Below are 17,251 nucleotides of genomic sequence, written 5' to 3' on the forward strand. Positions count from 1 at the left end.
ATTTGATTAATAAATAAATCAGTTGGAGAAATTTACCTTCAATAGAATCAGTGGTGAATGCCCTTTACACCTCTAGATTATTCATGTATTTATGTACAGGTGTCAGAATAATAACATAATAGACATATGTTGAGCTATTTTGTTTTGATTTTATTTCAACAGTTCGAAGTTCATTTACATGTCCAATAAATCACTTAATGGGCAAGTACCAAGTGAAACAGAATCCATGATTACAAAATGGTCAGTCTGGATTAATAGGGCCCAGTTTGGTGGTTATTTGCTTAGTATTTTAGGATGGATCCTGTGTATTACCTCAACAGCCACCGATCACTGGAGATTATGGCATGTTAAAAGTAAGGACAACTTGTATCCTGGCTTGTTATGGATCGGAATCTGGAGAGCCTGTTATCTGCACAGCACTCATCCAGAAAACAGATACATCCACTGTGAGGAATTCACTGAAAACCTGAAGATGCTGCCCACCGAAATTTTTCTGGCTCAAGATCTGTTGAGTTTGTGTTGCATTGTGGGAGCCGTGGGGATAACTTTCATGAGCTTTGCCTTGTGGAATGTTGTCAGAGCCATAACACACAAAACTTTTTTGCTCACTCTTTTTAACGTTGGAGGCCTTATGAACTTCCTAACAGGAATCATAATCTTAATTCCTATTTCCTGGAACAGTTATTCCATCTTGATAAATGCAGACATTATGTTTCCTGAGGATTTCCATATGCCTACTTCTCCACTGTACCAGGAGATTGGAGCTGCTATTTATATTGGCTATATTGCTGCAGTTTTATTATTGGTGAGTGGTGTTATGATCATGTGTAATAAACGTGTTTTTCAAAACCGTCAAGGAAGTCATATTTTATTCCCAGCAGCAACTGACATTTCTAGAAATACTGGTTCTTCTGGGACAATCGATCAACGACAAAAAGAGGAGCCTGAGCCCCGGGATGATGTGGTAACATCTGTGCATCGCACAGATATAAAGAAAGAGTCTGTACAATCAGTGCAACAGCAACTGCTTGAGGATGCTAAGGAGGTCCCCATTGTATTAGTTACTCCATATGTGGTCGAATCCCAGGTTGAAGGGGAGGAGGAGGCAGTTAAGAGGTTGGACAGCAGGGAATCACGTCCAAGGAGGAAGCATCACCGACCAGAATAGGAAAGCCTTTTCTGCTGGTGCCCAAGATCGATCGATCTATCTATCTATCTATCTATCTATCTATCTATCTATCTATCTGATATCTATCATCTCTCTCTCTCTCTCTCTTCCCGGTATTCCCCCCCCACTTTCTATATTTCTCTCTCTCCCTCTCTCATCTATCTAAAGTAACTGCTTTGGCTTATTCCCAGACTTGATTTGGTTCCTTGCACCTGATGCCATGCCAAGAACATTACCATCACAAGGGTCGAGGTCTTGAGCTGCTCAAACAGATGAAGCCCCCTCCCTATCTTTCTTTCTGACTCACAGCCTCAGAGCCCTGCTGTTCAACTCATCCCATCTGTCTATCTCACCTCAAATACACCAAATGAGAAAAAATGCCATTGAACAATATTGTATAGTAAACAATATTTTTAAACAATTGTAATATATTCTAAACAATATATTTAAATTTTCTTTAAATGGTATAATATTGTTATGATGCTATATATTGTAGAACATTGGTTTTTATATTCTATTGACAAATACTACTGAATTTATTTTGGACATTTTCTATTTTATTATTGTTTATTTACTGTATTGTATTTTGGTTCCACTTTTCATTGTACAGTTACAAAATAATTCATTTCCTACTGAAAATAAATATTATTAATAGTACTGAGTGGGTCCCGATTCTGTGTTCGTCTGGTCTAGCAGGATTGTCTGCCTTCTGTTTGCTTGGGTCTCCGTTGCAAGAAGTCCTGTGATTTTTTAATCTTGCTTCTAGAGCTGCAAAAAATTCTGACTGATTAGCCTTATCTATGTTATAATTAAGGACTTTCTGAGCATACTGTGGTCTGCAGTAGCTAGTGGCAAGTTGGACATGTTGACTGCCCATTTGGCTTCATTTGTCTCTTTGTTTCTGGAATTTAGCTTGACTAATTTGGTTTCGAATTTTGTTTCCCTTTTTTGTCTTAGAGATGTATTCTTGAGGGTGGTTGTCAGCATTTTTGTGTTTACTGGGGCCATAGTTTGTTCCACTTGCTCCTTGAGGTTATCCGTGGTGAATCACCATAAAACACAAACCAACTACATAGTCTAAGACAGTGGTTCTCAACCTTCCTAATGCCGCGACCCTTTAATACAGTTCCTCATGTCGTGGTGACCCCCAACCAGGGGTGGGTTCTAAATTTTTTTACTACCGGTTCTGTGGGCATGGCTTATTTTGTGAGTGTGGCTTGGAGGTCATGTGACTGGGTGGGCGTGGCTAGCTGGTCATGTGACCGGGTGGCCATGGCTATATATATAGGGACTACTCAGAGGGCTGAAAAAAGTCATTTCTGACAGGTCCTCGTACTTTTGACTGGTCCTCACACTTATGACCATCCTCACATTTATGCCCATGCAGCATTCTTAACAACCATGTCACTCATTTCACAACTGCTTCTCTTCAACATGGTATAAGATAGGGCAAAAAACGTAAAATGTGAGGACAGTCGTAAAATCGAGGACTGGTCAAAAGTGCGAGGACCAGTCAAAAATAACTTTTTCAGCCCTTTGAGTAGTCCATATGCATAAAAGGATACAGCAATAGAGAGGGATGAAGGAAGGGAAGGGAAATTAGAGTAGGAGTGAGGGTAAGAGAGGGAGGAAGAGAGGAGGAGAAGGAGAAAGGAAGAGGAAGTAGGGAGGAGAAGAAGAAGGGGAGGAAGAGAAAGTAAGAAGAAAAGAAAAGAGAGAGGTGGTAGGTTTGAGGAGAAAGATTGCTGTACAATAAAAAAGATGAAAGGGAAGAAAGCCAACCCCAAACAAATATTAAGATATTAAGATAAAGAATGAATTGTTAAACTTTAAAGAATAAAAGAGAACAAATAGCAATAAATAGCAATAATTAGAAACACACATACAAACATACAATGTATTTTCTTTGAACAGAGTATTTGGCCGGTTCACAAATTTAAACAGTTGTAGGAGGTTAGCATCCACCCCTTTCCTAGAAGAATGAAATATTTTGGGAAATATTAAAAAGGCAGAATATTATATTTCCCTACCTGGATGAGAAATGGAGAAGCATATTTTACAGACAAAGCAACTCCCACCTTCCTGCCCCCCACCCTTTGTTAATGGGCCAGAGGCAGAAACTCAATCCTTTGTCAAAGGACATTTGCAACACAATAGCAACAGAAACTAACACAATGGGCCCCATCAAGCCATGTGATCCTGTCCACCATTAAACCATCTTTCCAAGCAGTCTCCATGTTTCCAGTGTCTTTTTCCCCACTTGGAGCAGAACCCAGAAGGATATTTCTTCCAACACAGTATTTAGTCATTTCAATTAAATTTACAATTTTTATATTTCCTTTTTACCATATTTATTCCTCATCTATTTTTTAAAAAAACAATATTACCCTTCATCCTCATCTCTAATCTTAATCAAATTCAATTTTTCCCTTCTATTCTATATTATACCCCTTCCCATTGTCATCTATTTTTATATCCATCCTCACATTGGTTAATTATGTAATACAGTTGTTTAATACAAATTCAACATTTTAATATAAATCAATTAGTTATATAGCTACCTTTTTTGTATATTAATCAATATGAACATGAATATTCCAATTATTTCCATGCAATCCAATTTCTTACAAATCAATTAATTATATTTACCAATAATAATAAACCAAATAATTTCCCCCATATATTCCTCCAAACCACAACTTAACCATTTCTGCTTTCAACACAATATACAATTAATAGTATCTCAATTATTACAATTCCCTAGTTAAATAGAGCTTTTTTTCTTCTGTGTTTTAAAATCTTGAACCTCCTCTTGCCCTAAATTTCCCATTGTTTGCAGTTTGCACCTACGTTTTTTGGTGAGGAAAAAGAAATCTCTCTGCCTCATTTTGTCACGTTGCAGCCAAGACCCTGCTTACTTTCAATTTCCCTTTCTCAGCATAGCTAGGGGGGAAAAAATCTGCTTCAGGAATTTACCTCTTTGCAGCTAGCAACAGAGCTAAAACAGCTGAGAGTAGGGCTGCTCTTTGAAGCCCCGCGGCAAGAATTTAAAGTTTTTTTCCCCTCTAGCCATCAGCTGGGACTCCGGAGGCAGAGGGTGAGGATGAGTGAAGGCGTGGGGGGGGGCGAGAGAGGGCTTTGGCGACCCCTGGGAAATGGCCGTTCGACCCCCAAAGGGGTCACGACCCCCAGGTTGAGAACCGCTGGTCTAAGAAGAAAAATAAGTAAGACAAACAGGCTGAGGTCATCCATGAACACCAACTAGCAATCAAAAGACACAATGAAAACTCCTTAATCTCACAGCACATGGACAGACTCAACCATAGTTTCAGCTGGGAAACCTGACTATCCTAGATCAAACCAAATCCAAAAATGATATTACTATCTTTTTTGCCATGGTTGGTAAGTGAATCACTTGTACAGTTAACAACACAGTTGTTAAGCAAATTTGGCTTCCACCACTGACACTGATTATCGGAAGTGAACAGGGAAAGTCACCAATGGCAATCCTATGACCTGGGGACACTGCAGCCATCACAAATAGAGGCCAATTGCCAAGCAGCTAAATTTTGATCATAGGACCATGGAAATGCTGCAAGGGTTGTGAGTGAGAGGACCAGTTGTTAGGCACTTTTCACTGTTTCATTCAAACAGGTCACTAAAGGAATGGCTGTAAGTCGAGAACTACCTTTATTGTATATAAATAGGGCGCAAAGCCCCCCCATCCACACTGGCACTGACAGTGTTAATGATCCATGATGCCAGGTAATGAAACATCTGCAAGCAAAGAACCGAGTCAGAGTACACCAAGGACTCCACATTTCAACCCTGGTCTACGGAGATTCTGTTCTATTGGATCTTACCCTGCAAACACAGAAATGAAGAAATGGTATTTTCCTCAGTGTTTCCTATGTGGAAAGATGATGGGGTTCTATCTTTTTTTGTGTCAACAACTGTAATAATTAAATATTGATTTAATTTGAATTCTTGGTACCGAATGTTTTCTTGTATTTAATTTACCTGCTAAGGATACACAATACAGCTTGGAATCTCCTTACTCACTGGTGTGTTCATTGTCTTTGGATTCTCAAAGAACCATTTCTCTGGCACCTGGCAAAAGATTCTCATACACAGACACAAAGATTCATGGGATGGGAGGAGGAGGATTGTCTTTTACCTCCTCGATGCTCCGCCACTCCACTGTATGGGTTCCTTTCTCTGTCATTAGATCGACTGGGTGCCAATCAATTTTTTTCTCCACAGCTTTGTCCCGCCTCCTCCAACTGCGCATGTCCAGTCTTTTCACTCAGTCGCTGGTGATCAGACTGTAGTGCCTATCTTTCTATTGTTTTAAGCGACTTATTTAGATCGTGAATTAAAAGAGGAGTTTAACTCAAACTGTTTTTCGCTGCGCGAATAGGCGTTCCCGGCTGGGGCGCCTTTTGCGGCTGTTAATAGCGATAATTGAAGGCTTTAGGGAAGTTTGAACTTTCCCTCAGCTGATTGTAGCCGCGAGCGAGGAGAGGATTAACCGGCGCGCCGGCAAAACCGCTCTCGCTATTTAAGCCTCAAGTTAGCGGCAATTTCAAAGTCCCTGCCTTGCCGGCAAACTGAAATACTCAGGAGCTTGCTTCCGAAAAGGGATAATCGGCGCTTTCAGCAGCCGAAAGACGAGCGGCTAATTTGATAACGATCCGGCAAGATCAAACAGCAATAAGGTCATCTCTTTGAAACGCCGTTACTGCGCCCAACCGTCATCTGGTCAGAGCGGTTAGAGGGCTGTTTGGTGGAAGCCTGGTGGAAGCTGTGTGAGGGACAGTTCCAGCGTTTGGTCTGGGTCCTGACTCCTGATTGTGAAAAGCAGCTACTTAATACAGGAAAGTATAAATTTTATTCAAAGTCTTATTCTATTTCGGGGGTGTTGTGTGATTTATTATGGCAGAAGAGGCAATTTCCTCTGAGTTGGATCAAAGTCTATTAGAGTACCTTCTCCTAAGCCAACCAGACAAAAAAAGGTTAAATCCAAAGCTTCAGGGCATTCTCATCAGCATCAATCCTCTCAAGCAGATGGGTTTTTGAGAATAACTAGACAAGATCAGCGCAGACATAATGCCTTGGAAAGGCAATTCGATAAAGCAAAGCGCTTGGCACAGACAAATATTCAAAGTGGGGAAAATGACATAATTATGCTTAATTCCCAGTTGAACCAAGGTCAGCAGAGCATGACTCAGGATTCGGTCTCTAACCTAAAAAATCTGGCAGATCCATTGGCGACTGGTCAGAACATGGACCAGAATCCAGAGGAATTTATATTAAAAGAAGCAGGTCCATCAGGGCCTTTCATTAAAAATTTAACAAGATCAGTCCCAGAGGCCACGTTTACGCCAACTGCAGCTGGACTTAGGCTTGGGGAGGATTCCCTTTCTGAACAGAATTCAGAATTTCAGGCTTTTTTGACCCAGACCTTTACCAGAATATTTCAAACAGGTTTACAATACTCAGGTTTACCTGCAGCACCCAAGGAACCAGTGGCAGTCCATTCTGGTCATTATCAGGTACCTAGGGCTGAGTTTGCACATTCTTTACAAGGAGGTAAATCACCAGAATTGATTGATCCAGAGGATAACATGGAAGAATTTGATTTATCTGATGATGATGGAGAAGTGGTTGACAAACCGGCATTTCAAGGTCTATTTAATCCTGCTTTGTTTAAGTCACTCCTTCGCAAAGCAAAAATAGCTACAAATATGGATAGTGATTCTAACCAATCTTCTTCTTCTAATAATCTAGTTGATTCGATGAATAATCTTTTTCCAGTACCTACTTCGGATAGTGATTTTGTTCCTTATCCTGATTTATTTGCCCAAGTTGTCCAGAAACCTTGGGAACGACCAGGTTCAATTTCAGTTCCAAATAACTTTGATAAAAAACTTTATTGTGCAGCTCCAAAATTAGATACGATTTTACAAGTACCATCAGTAGATGAGCCAATAGCTAGTCTTGCCTCATCATCTGTGTTAGTAGGAGATGCAGGAGATGGTTTAAGACAGGAAGATAAAAAAGCGGAGTTAAATTTCAAAAAAACACATCAAGCAGCAGCCTGGGCTATCAAGGCAGCTACATCTGCATCTTTTTTTAACAGAGCCTCACTTGTATGGCTCAGACAACTGAAGGATAGAGTACCATTTCAAGATAATCGCACCCAACATGATATAGCAAAATTGATTGCGGCAGCGAAATATGCCGCAGATGCTTCTTTAGACGCTGCAAAGTTTGCTTCTAGAGCCCTTGCGTCTACTGTTAATTCTAGGCGTCTTTTATGGTTATGTCAATGGCGTGCAGATATGAGATCAAAATGGCGTTTGACATCAGCTCCATATCAAGGTCATTCTTTGTTTGGAAAATCTTTGGATGCCGTTCTAGTGGAAGGACGGGATAAAAAGAAAGTATTACCTTTTGCTTACAGACGTTTTGAGCGTCGGTTTTCTCCGTTTTCACGACAGCCATTTCGTTCTGAGCAGGGATTTGGTGGATCCTACTCTTCACGTACATCTTACCAACAGTACAACAATGCCAATGAAAGATCTTCCTTTCGGGACAGGGGCAGACGTCAGGCAGGATTCAAGAGGCCATTTAGAGGAACGAGTTTTCGTTCCTTCCGTCGTGGAAAATGACTCCTTGATGCATTTTCCCATTGGCGGAAAAATCCAATTGTTCTATCACCAATGGGAAATGTCAACAACAGACAATTGGATAATACAAACTGTAACCGACGGACTTCAGTTGGAGTTCATTTCATTTCCCCCTTCCTCTTACATTCAATGTTCCCTACCATTGATTCAGTCCAAACATCATCTTATGAAAATGGAGATAAAGCATTTATTGGAAATAAAAGCAATCGAAGAGGTTCCTCTACTTCAACAGACAAAGGGATTTTATTCGATCTTATTTCTTGTGCCCAAAAGCTCGGGTGGATGGCGCGGTATTCTAAATCTGAAACATTTGAATCTGCATGTGAGGTACCGACGCTTCAAAATGCATTCTTTGAGAACAGTACTCAGATGTGTTCGATCAAACGATCTCATGCAATCCATAGATCTGAAGGAAGCATACCTTCATATTCCCATACATCCTGCACACCGCAAATTTCTCAGATTTGCTTACGGGACCCAACATTTTCAATACCGAGCGATGCCGTTTGGCCTATCATCAGCCCCTCGCACGTTCACGAAACTCATGGCAGCAGTAGCGGCCACGCTCAGAGAACAGTCGGTAAGAATTGTTTGTTATTTGGACGACATTCTGATACTGTCTTCGACAATACAAAAGGCTCAAAGGGACAGAGAAATGGTGATCAAATCTCTACAAGATCATGGTCTCACGATAAATTGGGACAAGAGTCATCTAATAACCACAACAAGGTTATTGCACCTTGGAGCAATTATAGATTCAAAGCAAGGCATGGTGTATCTTTCAAAAGACAGACAGAACAGCATAAGGAATTTGATTTCACAGGTTCTATTTCACAGAACAGTTTCCCTGTTAATGTTGTCCCAACTTTTGGGAAAACTGATATCGTTGATCAACATTGTACCGTGGGCCAGACGCCATTCTCGTCAACTACAATGGCTTCTATTGCCATTTCAGAAACAAGGAATAGCCAATTCCTTAAAGAAAATAAAGATTCCTCCGTCTGTGAGAATTTCGCTGAAATGGTGGCTATCCCCGGCCTTATTCAAAGGGACTCTGTTTCTAGAACCAGCCAGAGTCATTCTGACAACAGATGCAAGTCTCATAGGATGGGGGGCACATCTGAACTCTCAATTAGCTCAAGGGACGTGGTCGTTAGTCGAGAAACAACAGAACATAAATTGGTTAGAACTGAGGGCGGTCAGATTAGCACTTCTACATTTCCACAGGGAGTTAGCACAGAAACATGTTTTAATTCTCACAGACAACATGGCCACGAAGGCACACCTAAACAGGCAGGGAGGAACAAGGTCCAAGTCTCTCATGAGCGAGACAGAGAGATTGATGGCATGGGCAGAAAGAAATTTAAGTTCAATAAGAGCAGAACACATTTCAGGATCACTAAATCAACAAGTAGATTGGTTAAGCAGAGGAATAATAGATCAAGCAGAATGGATGTTACACCCACGACTGTTCAACCTGATTGTAATCAAATATGGAACACCGATAGTGGACTTGTTTGCAACAGAGAAGAACAAACAACTCCCAAGATTTTTCTCCAGGTTCCCGGCTCCGGGTGCAGAAAATCAGAATGCGTTGAGGGCCCCATGGCCGAAGGGGCTTCTTTACGCATTTCCACCTATTCCGATCATTCCATATGTAATCAGAAAGATGATGAGCGAAAAAGCAGATCTCATTTTGATAGCTCCATACTGGCCACGTCGGGAGTAGTTTGCAGACCTAAAGGATCGATCAATAGACAAACCATGGAAGTTACCACTGGACAGTACTTCTCTAAGTCAAGGAGCAATATTTCATCCAAATCCAGAATGGCTGCAGTTGACCGTCTGGCGCTTGAACGGATTCGTTTAATGAAGGACCATTTACCGAATGATGTTATTGCCACTATTCAAGCAGCCAGACGGCCAGCCACAATTCGCATTTACAACGCAACTTGGAGGAAGTTTGCTCTTTGGTGTTTGGAAAACCATATAGACCCTACATCTGCTTCCATTCAAGACATTCTTAGATTCTTACAGTTAGGTTTCGATAAAGGATTGGCTCCAGCAACTCTGAGACGTCAGGTAGCTGCATTAGCCACAGTACTATCAACAGATAGAAAGCATTCTATTTCACAGGATGAGAGAATCAGATCATTTTTACATGGTACAGTAAATTTAAGACCTCCCGTGGTACATAGATTTCCGAATTGGGATCTTAATTTGGTGTTGCAATCTTTAACATCTGGTCCTTATGAGCCTATCAAAGAATCATCTTTACGACATTTGACAATTAAATTAGCATTTTTGTTGGCTATAACATCAGCGAGGAGAGTGTCGGAATTGGCAGCATTGTCAATTCGAAAAGATTTATGTGTGTTTTTTCCGGATAGAGTTGTCATGAAACTAGATCCGACATTTATACCCAAAATCAATACTATTTTTCATCGTGCGCAGGAAATTATAGTACCAAACTTCTGCCCAGATCCGAAACATCCGAAGGAAAAGATGTGGCATACGTTAGATGTACGTAGAGCATTGAAATATTATTTAACTAAGACAGCGGAATTCAGAAAGACGGAAGCTTTACTGATTTCATTTCTGCCTTCAACTATGGGTCAGAAAGTGTCATCAGCAACGATAGGTAGATGGATCAAGTTATGCATTTCGACTGCATATAAATCGAAAGGTTATCAAGTACCTGGGGGTATAGTGTCACATTCTACGAGAAGTGCAGCTACATCGATAGCTTGGGCTAAACAAGCATCTATAGAGGAAATTTGTAAAGCGGCCACTTGGTCATCTATTTCATCTTTTATAAGACACTACAGAATAGATACATTTGCATCCGCAGATGCGGCTTTTGGTAGGAGAGTTTTACAAGCATTAATTCCCAGCCATGGCCAGGAGATGGATGCAGTTCCCTCCCAAATCAATTAGGCTTGGGTATGTCCCATACAGTGGAGTGGCGGAGCATCGAGGAGGTAAATGGGACGTTGTCTTACCTGAACGTCCATTTGGTCCTCGATGATCCGCCACTCCGACCCGCCCAGTTATTATCCATCACCTGGTCCGGCTGGGGTGTTCTTTATTTTTTTCTCTACAGCGACAATTACAGGAGGACCATAGTTGATGTAGATATGGAAGTCGATGAGTATGGTCCTGAACACAATAAAGGTAACAGTCTGAGGATAGTTCTGGATGGACTTCGTGAAAAGACTGGACATGCGCAGTTGGAGGAGGCGGGACAAAGCTGTGGAGAAAAAAATTGATTGGCACCCAGTCGATCTAATGACAGAGAAAGGAACCCATACAGTGGAGTGGCGGATCATCGAGGACCAAATGGACGTTCAGGTAAGACAACGTCCCATTCTGTGGAAAATGGGGCTCCATTAGGAGACAGAGGGGGAAACAAAGATAATGTTAAGAGCCATTTAAAGGAGACTTGGGTTTGGTTGCTAAGAATTGCCTCTTTTATTTTTATTTTTATTTTATTTTAATTTGTATACCGCCCTTCTCCTGGTGGACTCAGGGCGGTGCACAGCCAAGTAAAAAACATCCAATACAAAATTTAAAAATTTAAAAGAATTATACCCTTTGGCCGAAAATTAAGAACCTTACAACTAAAACCCATTAAACAATTAAAAAATCTAATATCTCAAAAACGGGGGGGGGTGGTTCATGCCAGCCCTGCTTGATGGAAGAAAAAAGTTTTTAGGGCGCAGTGAAAAGCCCGGAGATCTGATATCCTCCATATCTCCGGGGGCAAATCGTTCGAGAGGGCAGGTGCTGCCACAGAGAAGGCCCTCCCCCTGGGGGTCGCCAGCCGACACTGCCTAGCCGACGGCACCCTGAGGAGTCCCTCTCTGTGGGAGCGTACTGGCCGGTGGGAGGTTATTGGCGGCAGAAGGCGGTCCCGCAAATACCCAGGTCCAATGCCATGGAACGCTTTAAAGGTGGTAACCAGTACCTTGAAGCGCACCCAGAAGTCCACCGGGAGCCAATGCAGCTCGCGCAGGAAAGGTGTCACATGGGAGCGCCCTCTCGCTCCCATAATCCCCCGCGCAGCCACATTCTGCACCAGCTGAGCCTCTGAGTGCACCTCAAGGGGAGCCCCATGTAGAGAGCATTGCAGTAGTCCAGGCGGGAAGTGACGAGTGCCTGAGTGACTGTGCGTAAGGAGTCCCGATCCAGAAAGGGACGCAACTGGCGAATCAGGCGAACCTGATGAAAAGTCCCCCTGGCCACGGCCGTCATATGCTCTTCTAAAGACAGCCATGCATCCAGGAGGACACCCAAGTTGCGAGCCCTCTCCGTGGGGGCCCATAACTCGCCCCCAATAGCCAGCGATGGTGCCAGCTGGCTATATCGGGACGCCGGAAGCCACAGCCACTCGGTTTGGAAGGGTTGAGTCAAAGCCTGTTACTCCCCATCCAGATCCTCACGGCCTCCAAGCACCAGGACATCACTTCAAGGGCATCGTTGGGATGGCCTGGGGTGGAGATGTACAGCTGTGTATCGTCAGCGTACTGATGGAATTCCACCCCGAAGCCATGGATGATCTCACCCAGCGGCTTCACATAAATGTTGAACAGAAGGAGTGAGAGGACCGATCCCTGCGGCACCCCTCTTGACAGCACAAACAGTTATTGCTACGTATATTTGGTATACCATATACCTGTGTTGGCGAACCTATGGCACGCGTGCCGGAAGTGGCACACAGAGCCATTACTCCGGGGACGCGGAGCCATTGCCCGTTGTTCTTCCAGGTTCCGGTAAGCCAGTCATCTGGTTTTCATGTGCACAGGTATGCCGGAAATTGGAAAAGCAGCCGCCCATTGCACATGCGCACTCCAGGAAAACAATATTCCTGTTTCCAGAGTGTGCATGCGCACCGGCCAGCTGGTCTGGTTTCTGGCGCACATGCACACACAAAAACCAGCAATTGGCGCGCGTGCCAAAAGACACAGAGAGGGAATCCCGGCGGTCACTTCCTAAGGGAGCAGAGCAAGGTAAGCCAGGGATACCCTCCCTCCCTGCCTGCGCGACCTACTTGCGCAGTCCCAGCCGGTCCGGACCACCGGTGGACCAGCAGCCTTTTGCCCATGCTGCTCCCCCAGTCAGAAGGGGGTGCGGGGAAACATGCGAGGAGGCTGCGGTTGCTGCCAGCCGGGCCCACCTGCCTTCTCCGGTTGGTGGGCGGCTGAGGCTTGCAATGAATGGCGCAAGCAGGACTGCAGCTCTGCCCCCAGGCTGTAAATGCACCTTGCGGGAGCAGAGGCTTGGGAGAGTTGAACCCTCCTGCCTACCTTATGACGGGCCTTTCCAAGGCAGGGCTGGGGTCTCCAACCTTGGCAACCTCTGGGAGTTCTCAAAGTCCACAAATCTTAAGGTTGCCAAGGTTGGAGAGCCCTGTTCCAAAGGGCGCATGCAACCTGCGACTGAAGGAGCTGGAGTTGTGGCTGTGCCGGCCATTCCGTCCACCCCACCCCATTCGACTCCCTTCCTCCCGGCTGCCCCCTCCCGCCATCGGGCTCGGCGCCTGCAATCACCGCAGGTGGGAATCGTCCGTGCTGCCGACGGATCCTGGGTTTCCTGCTCACTGCGCTCCAAGGGACCCAGCAAGGGAATGCCAGGACCCTGGCCACGCTACGCTCTCCCCGGAGGCGGCCCTGGCTGGACCGCTGCCCGGCCTGGTGAGCAGAGAGCAAAGGGACGGCATCTCCGGCCGGCCTGGCACCTGCTCTCTGCTTGGAGGACCCGCTGCTGGCATTAGGAACGGTGCTGAGCCGAGCTGCCTTGGGAGGAGCGGCCGCAAACCGGTGCTGCGTTCTTGGCCTCCAACTGAGGGAGTCAGCCCTCTCCGTGGGGAAACCCACAGCAACATGCAGGGAGAGGCAACCCGGTGCAAGGCAGCGGCCCCAAGGCTGGACTCAAAGCTTGCCAGCCTTTTGGGGAAAGTGGAGCTCCGGTTCCTCCGGCTTTGGGGGGCTCGGGCCTCGAGCAACAGTGGCTCCTGGCCTCGCTGGCATGGGGCAGAGGGAGCGCAGGGGAGTTTGCAAGGGCCGCATGGAGGGACCTTTGGGGAAGTTTCAGCAGTCGGAGATTGAATGAAAAAATGTGGAGAAGCTAATAAACTAAACAATTGATCTGATACAGAATTTTCAGGCGGCAGCGTGGGCTGGGACCAACCGCCGCCTGAAATGCAATGCACTTATCCCATGGCTTGCATAAACCGCTCCCGCCCCTGTCACTGCGTTATTTTATTTACCAGCTGAGCTAATCATTTCTGGACTATCAGACTTTCCGTACCTTGCCAAGAATTGTTATCAAAAGTTACTACGCATGTCTGCATTCCTTCACTTGCTACACACACTCCTTCCTTTGTTCTCTTTCAGAAAGGTCCGGCTGAGAAATAGCCGGCAAGAACTATTTCAAAATGTAGCAATTACTTTTCTTAGTTAGTGAGGTGTTTTATTTTCTTTATAACAAATAAATGAGTTTTATTAGAAAACTTTTCTTCGCATTTCTTTTCAGAATATTGCAACAAGGAATAAGCCACGATCCATCCTCTAAACCAGGGTGATTTTTCCCAGAGCCAAAGATGGGATTAATCGATGCCCTGACAGCCCTTTCAAAATAGCCACCCGGCGCTTCCCTTGTGCGCTCAGGGCCAGCAAGAAGAAGGGGGGGGGAGGCAGGTGCGCCAGCGGAGATGGGCTTTGGCTGCTTGTTCTGCTGCAACCCTGAACCCTTGCTTGGGCTCGTTCCCGCTGCCACCCGAAAATGCTGTCCTCCCTGGTAATGCACATTCCAGAGCCGCGCGCCCTGGCCAAGATTTTGTGCCCATTCTAGAGTTGCCTCAGGAAAATCCACAAATCCCCTCCTTAGTTGATTGGATCGAACAGTTATATGGCACTTGGTCAGTAACACTCAAGGCACTGGATGAAGCACACCAGGCTCATAAAGCCCAGGCCGATAAGAAGAGGGTCCAAGGGCGGACTTATAAAGTTGGTGATATGGTTTACCTTTCCACCAAATACTTGCAAACTACCCAAAAGTCTAAAAAGCTTGGACCCAAGTATGTGGGTCCTTTTCTGATAGTTCGGCTCATTAACTAGAAGAGCCTGGTGGCTCAACAGACTAAAAGCATTGTGATTAAGACCAGCTGTCTGCAATTACTGTAAGTTCAAATCTCTCCAAGGCTCAAGGTTGACTCAGCCTTCCATCCTTTCTAAGGTAGGTGAAATGAGGACCCAGATTGTGGGGGCAATAAGCTGACTTTGTATAAAATATACAAAAGGATGAAGGCTATTGCTTAATGCATTGTAAGCCGCCCTGAGTCTCCGGAGAAGGACGGCATATAAATTAAAGCAATAAAAAAAATAACAATTAAAGCAATAATTAACCCAGTCACAGTGCAATTGGAGTTACCAAAAAATTTGAGGCGGATTCATCCGGTGTTTCATGTCAGTTTGCTGAAACCAGAGCATTCGTCCCATTTACGTTCAGATCAAGAACCTCCTCCTGTCCCCATACTAATTGAGGGGGAACAGCATTTTGAGGTCAAGGAAATCTTAGACTCTAGAAAGCATCGTGGTATTTGGTGGCCTGGAAACATTTCCCATTATCTAAGGCTGAATGGGTAAATAAACGAGATGTTCGAGCTCCAAGGAAAGTTCAATTGTTTCACTCCAAATATCCTGATAAACCTTAATCTGATTTTATGTCATGCTTTATTTCTGTGATCATCATTTGTATGTCATTTTTGTTTCTTGTAGGAATAATGTCTCTTCTGCAGGAGGGCCGAATGTCAGGCTCCGCTCTTTCATTGCTTACTTGCTCGGCTGCCATAAAATGGGGGGAGGGGGAGCTATTGGAATTCTTGGGAGGGGGAAGCGAGCTGGAGGAGAAGGGAAGTGAAACCTTGCTGCAGCGTTTTCTTTGAAGCTGATAACATCTCAAGGTCAACAGTCGCGGCGTAGCAAGAAGATGTCACTGCCAGACGTTTGCACCCAAATGACCTCTGGAGAACCTGTGAATTGGATGATTTACGCTGGACAGTTGGGGGGGGGGATGCTTTCTATATGTGATTTTTGCGCCTTTGCTTCAGACCTTGCTTTTCTTTGGTTGCATTCAGTTCCCATTCAGTAAAAGTACCTTTCTCTATTAAAATGGAGTCGGGGTTTTTCTTTCTTGAGTGCTGAAAGGAGGCATGCCTGACACCCAGAATGCTAGAGCTTAGGCTTTTTGCTGAACTGGGACCCCAGCCCTGCCCCCACCTGTTTGTGAGGATTTACTTAAGTAAGAAAAAAGCAATACTCATGAGTCAATGTTATTTCCAGGTCTCTGGAGGTGTGTCCCTCTAAATCTTCACATTTTCCTGTTTCCTGGGACAATTGCACCTTTAGATTGGATTGGTTTTCAGGCAGTGGAGAAACACAAGGAGTCGGTGCCAATCAAAATGTGATTGGGGCGCACCTTCAGGTCTGCCACCTCTCCACTGTCCCAAGCCCAAGCCAGGCAGCCCTCGTGGTGGGCTGGCTTGTGTCAAAAACTGTTATTCCTATACTGTCATATGCAGGAGGTGTGGTTTTTTCCATTATAATGAGGCATCATGAGCTTGTAAATTGCTAGAGGTTTGAATCATTTCTTATCAGATCCCACATTCCTCATGGAGAATTTGATGTTTTATTTCAAAGAACTAGAAACATCAATCAAAGGCACTCCTAATTACTGAAAACATTACTCAAGAAGGCCTCTCACTCCTGCTCCCATCACCTTCATCCAGATCATGAAACTTAAAAAAAAAAAATCACTGTAGATCCACCGCACCACTTGAGAGCATGTGTGTTGTGGCCTGTCTGCCACCAGCCCCTCCAGCAGCTGAATCAGAGGAGGCGGCTTGGGAGTCAAGGTCAGCATTAAGGCAACCTGAGAGCTCCGAGGAGGAAGAGGGAATGGAGCTGGCAGAGAGAGAGACAGAGGCAGAGCCTGGACTTTCCGTCAGCCCTCAGATGGAGAGTCAACAGCCCCCAGGTCTGGACGTGGCTGATGAGGAAGAGGAGGAACAGCTGGGTCCAGTGCCTGATGTGTGGATGCACAGAAGGCAGAGGAGAGGAGAGTAGTGGAAATCCGTGGGCCAGTCCTCAGGAAGGAAGAGCCACTACTGCTAGCGAAGCCCCACCCTAGCTCTGGGGATAAAAGGCAGGGGGTGGGGATGAATAGATGTGGCAGACAACTATTCATCTTCTGGGTGGCTGGACTTGTTAGCCTGTGGTGAGAGAGAAACATTTTGCCGGGACTGCTGGCGCTCCTAATAAAGGAATCTTTGAGTTAACTTCAGAGGGTTTGTCGTGTTTGGGGACAGAACAATGTGTCTCTCTTTAATTCC

At 44.7% G+C, this 17,251-nt stretch overlaps 1 protein-coding gene across 3 annotated transcripts in view; it reads left to right on the plus strand.

The window, feature by feature from the left end:
• The window catches only part of LOC117659115 (claudin-34-like), a 49,133-nt gene that overhangs the window by 11,451 nt on the left and 20,431 nt on the right, over positions 1-17,251 (plus strand). Inside the window, exon 3 of one of the 3 annotated variants that reach the window (XM_087878801.1) lies at positions 163-1,823. The exons of the other annotated variants lie outside the window; for them this stretch is intronic. Coding sequence (XP_087734927.1) covers positions 163-1,168 — 1,006 coding nt within the window. The 3' untranslated portion in view covers positions 1,169-1,823. Of the gene's footprint in view, positions 1-162; positions 1,824-17,251 lie in introns of those variants that run through there. 3 annotated transcript variants of the gene reach the window in all.

This window comes from Pantherophis guttatus, chromosome 14 (genome assembly GCF_059756535.1).
Source record: "Pantherophis guttatus breed Tessera chromosome 14, ASM5975653v1, whole genome shotgun sequence".
NCBI lineage: Eukaryota > Metazoa > Chordata > Lepidosauria > Squamata > Colubridae > Pantherophis > Pantherophis guttatus.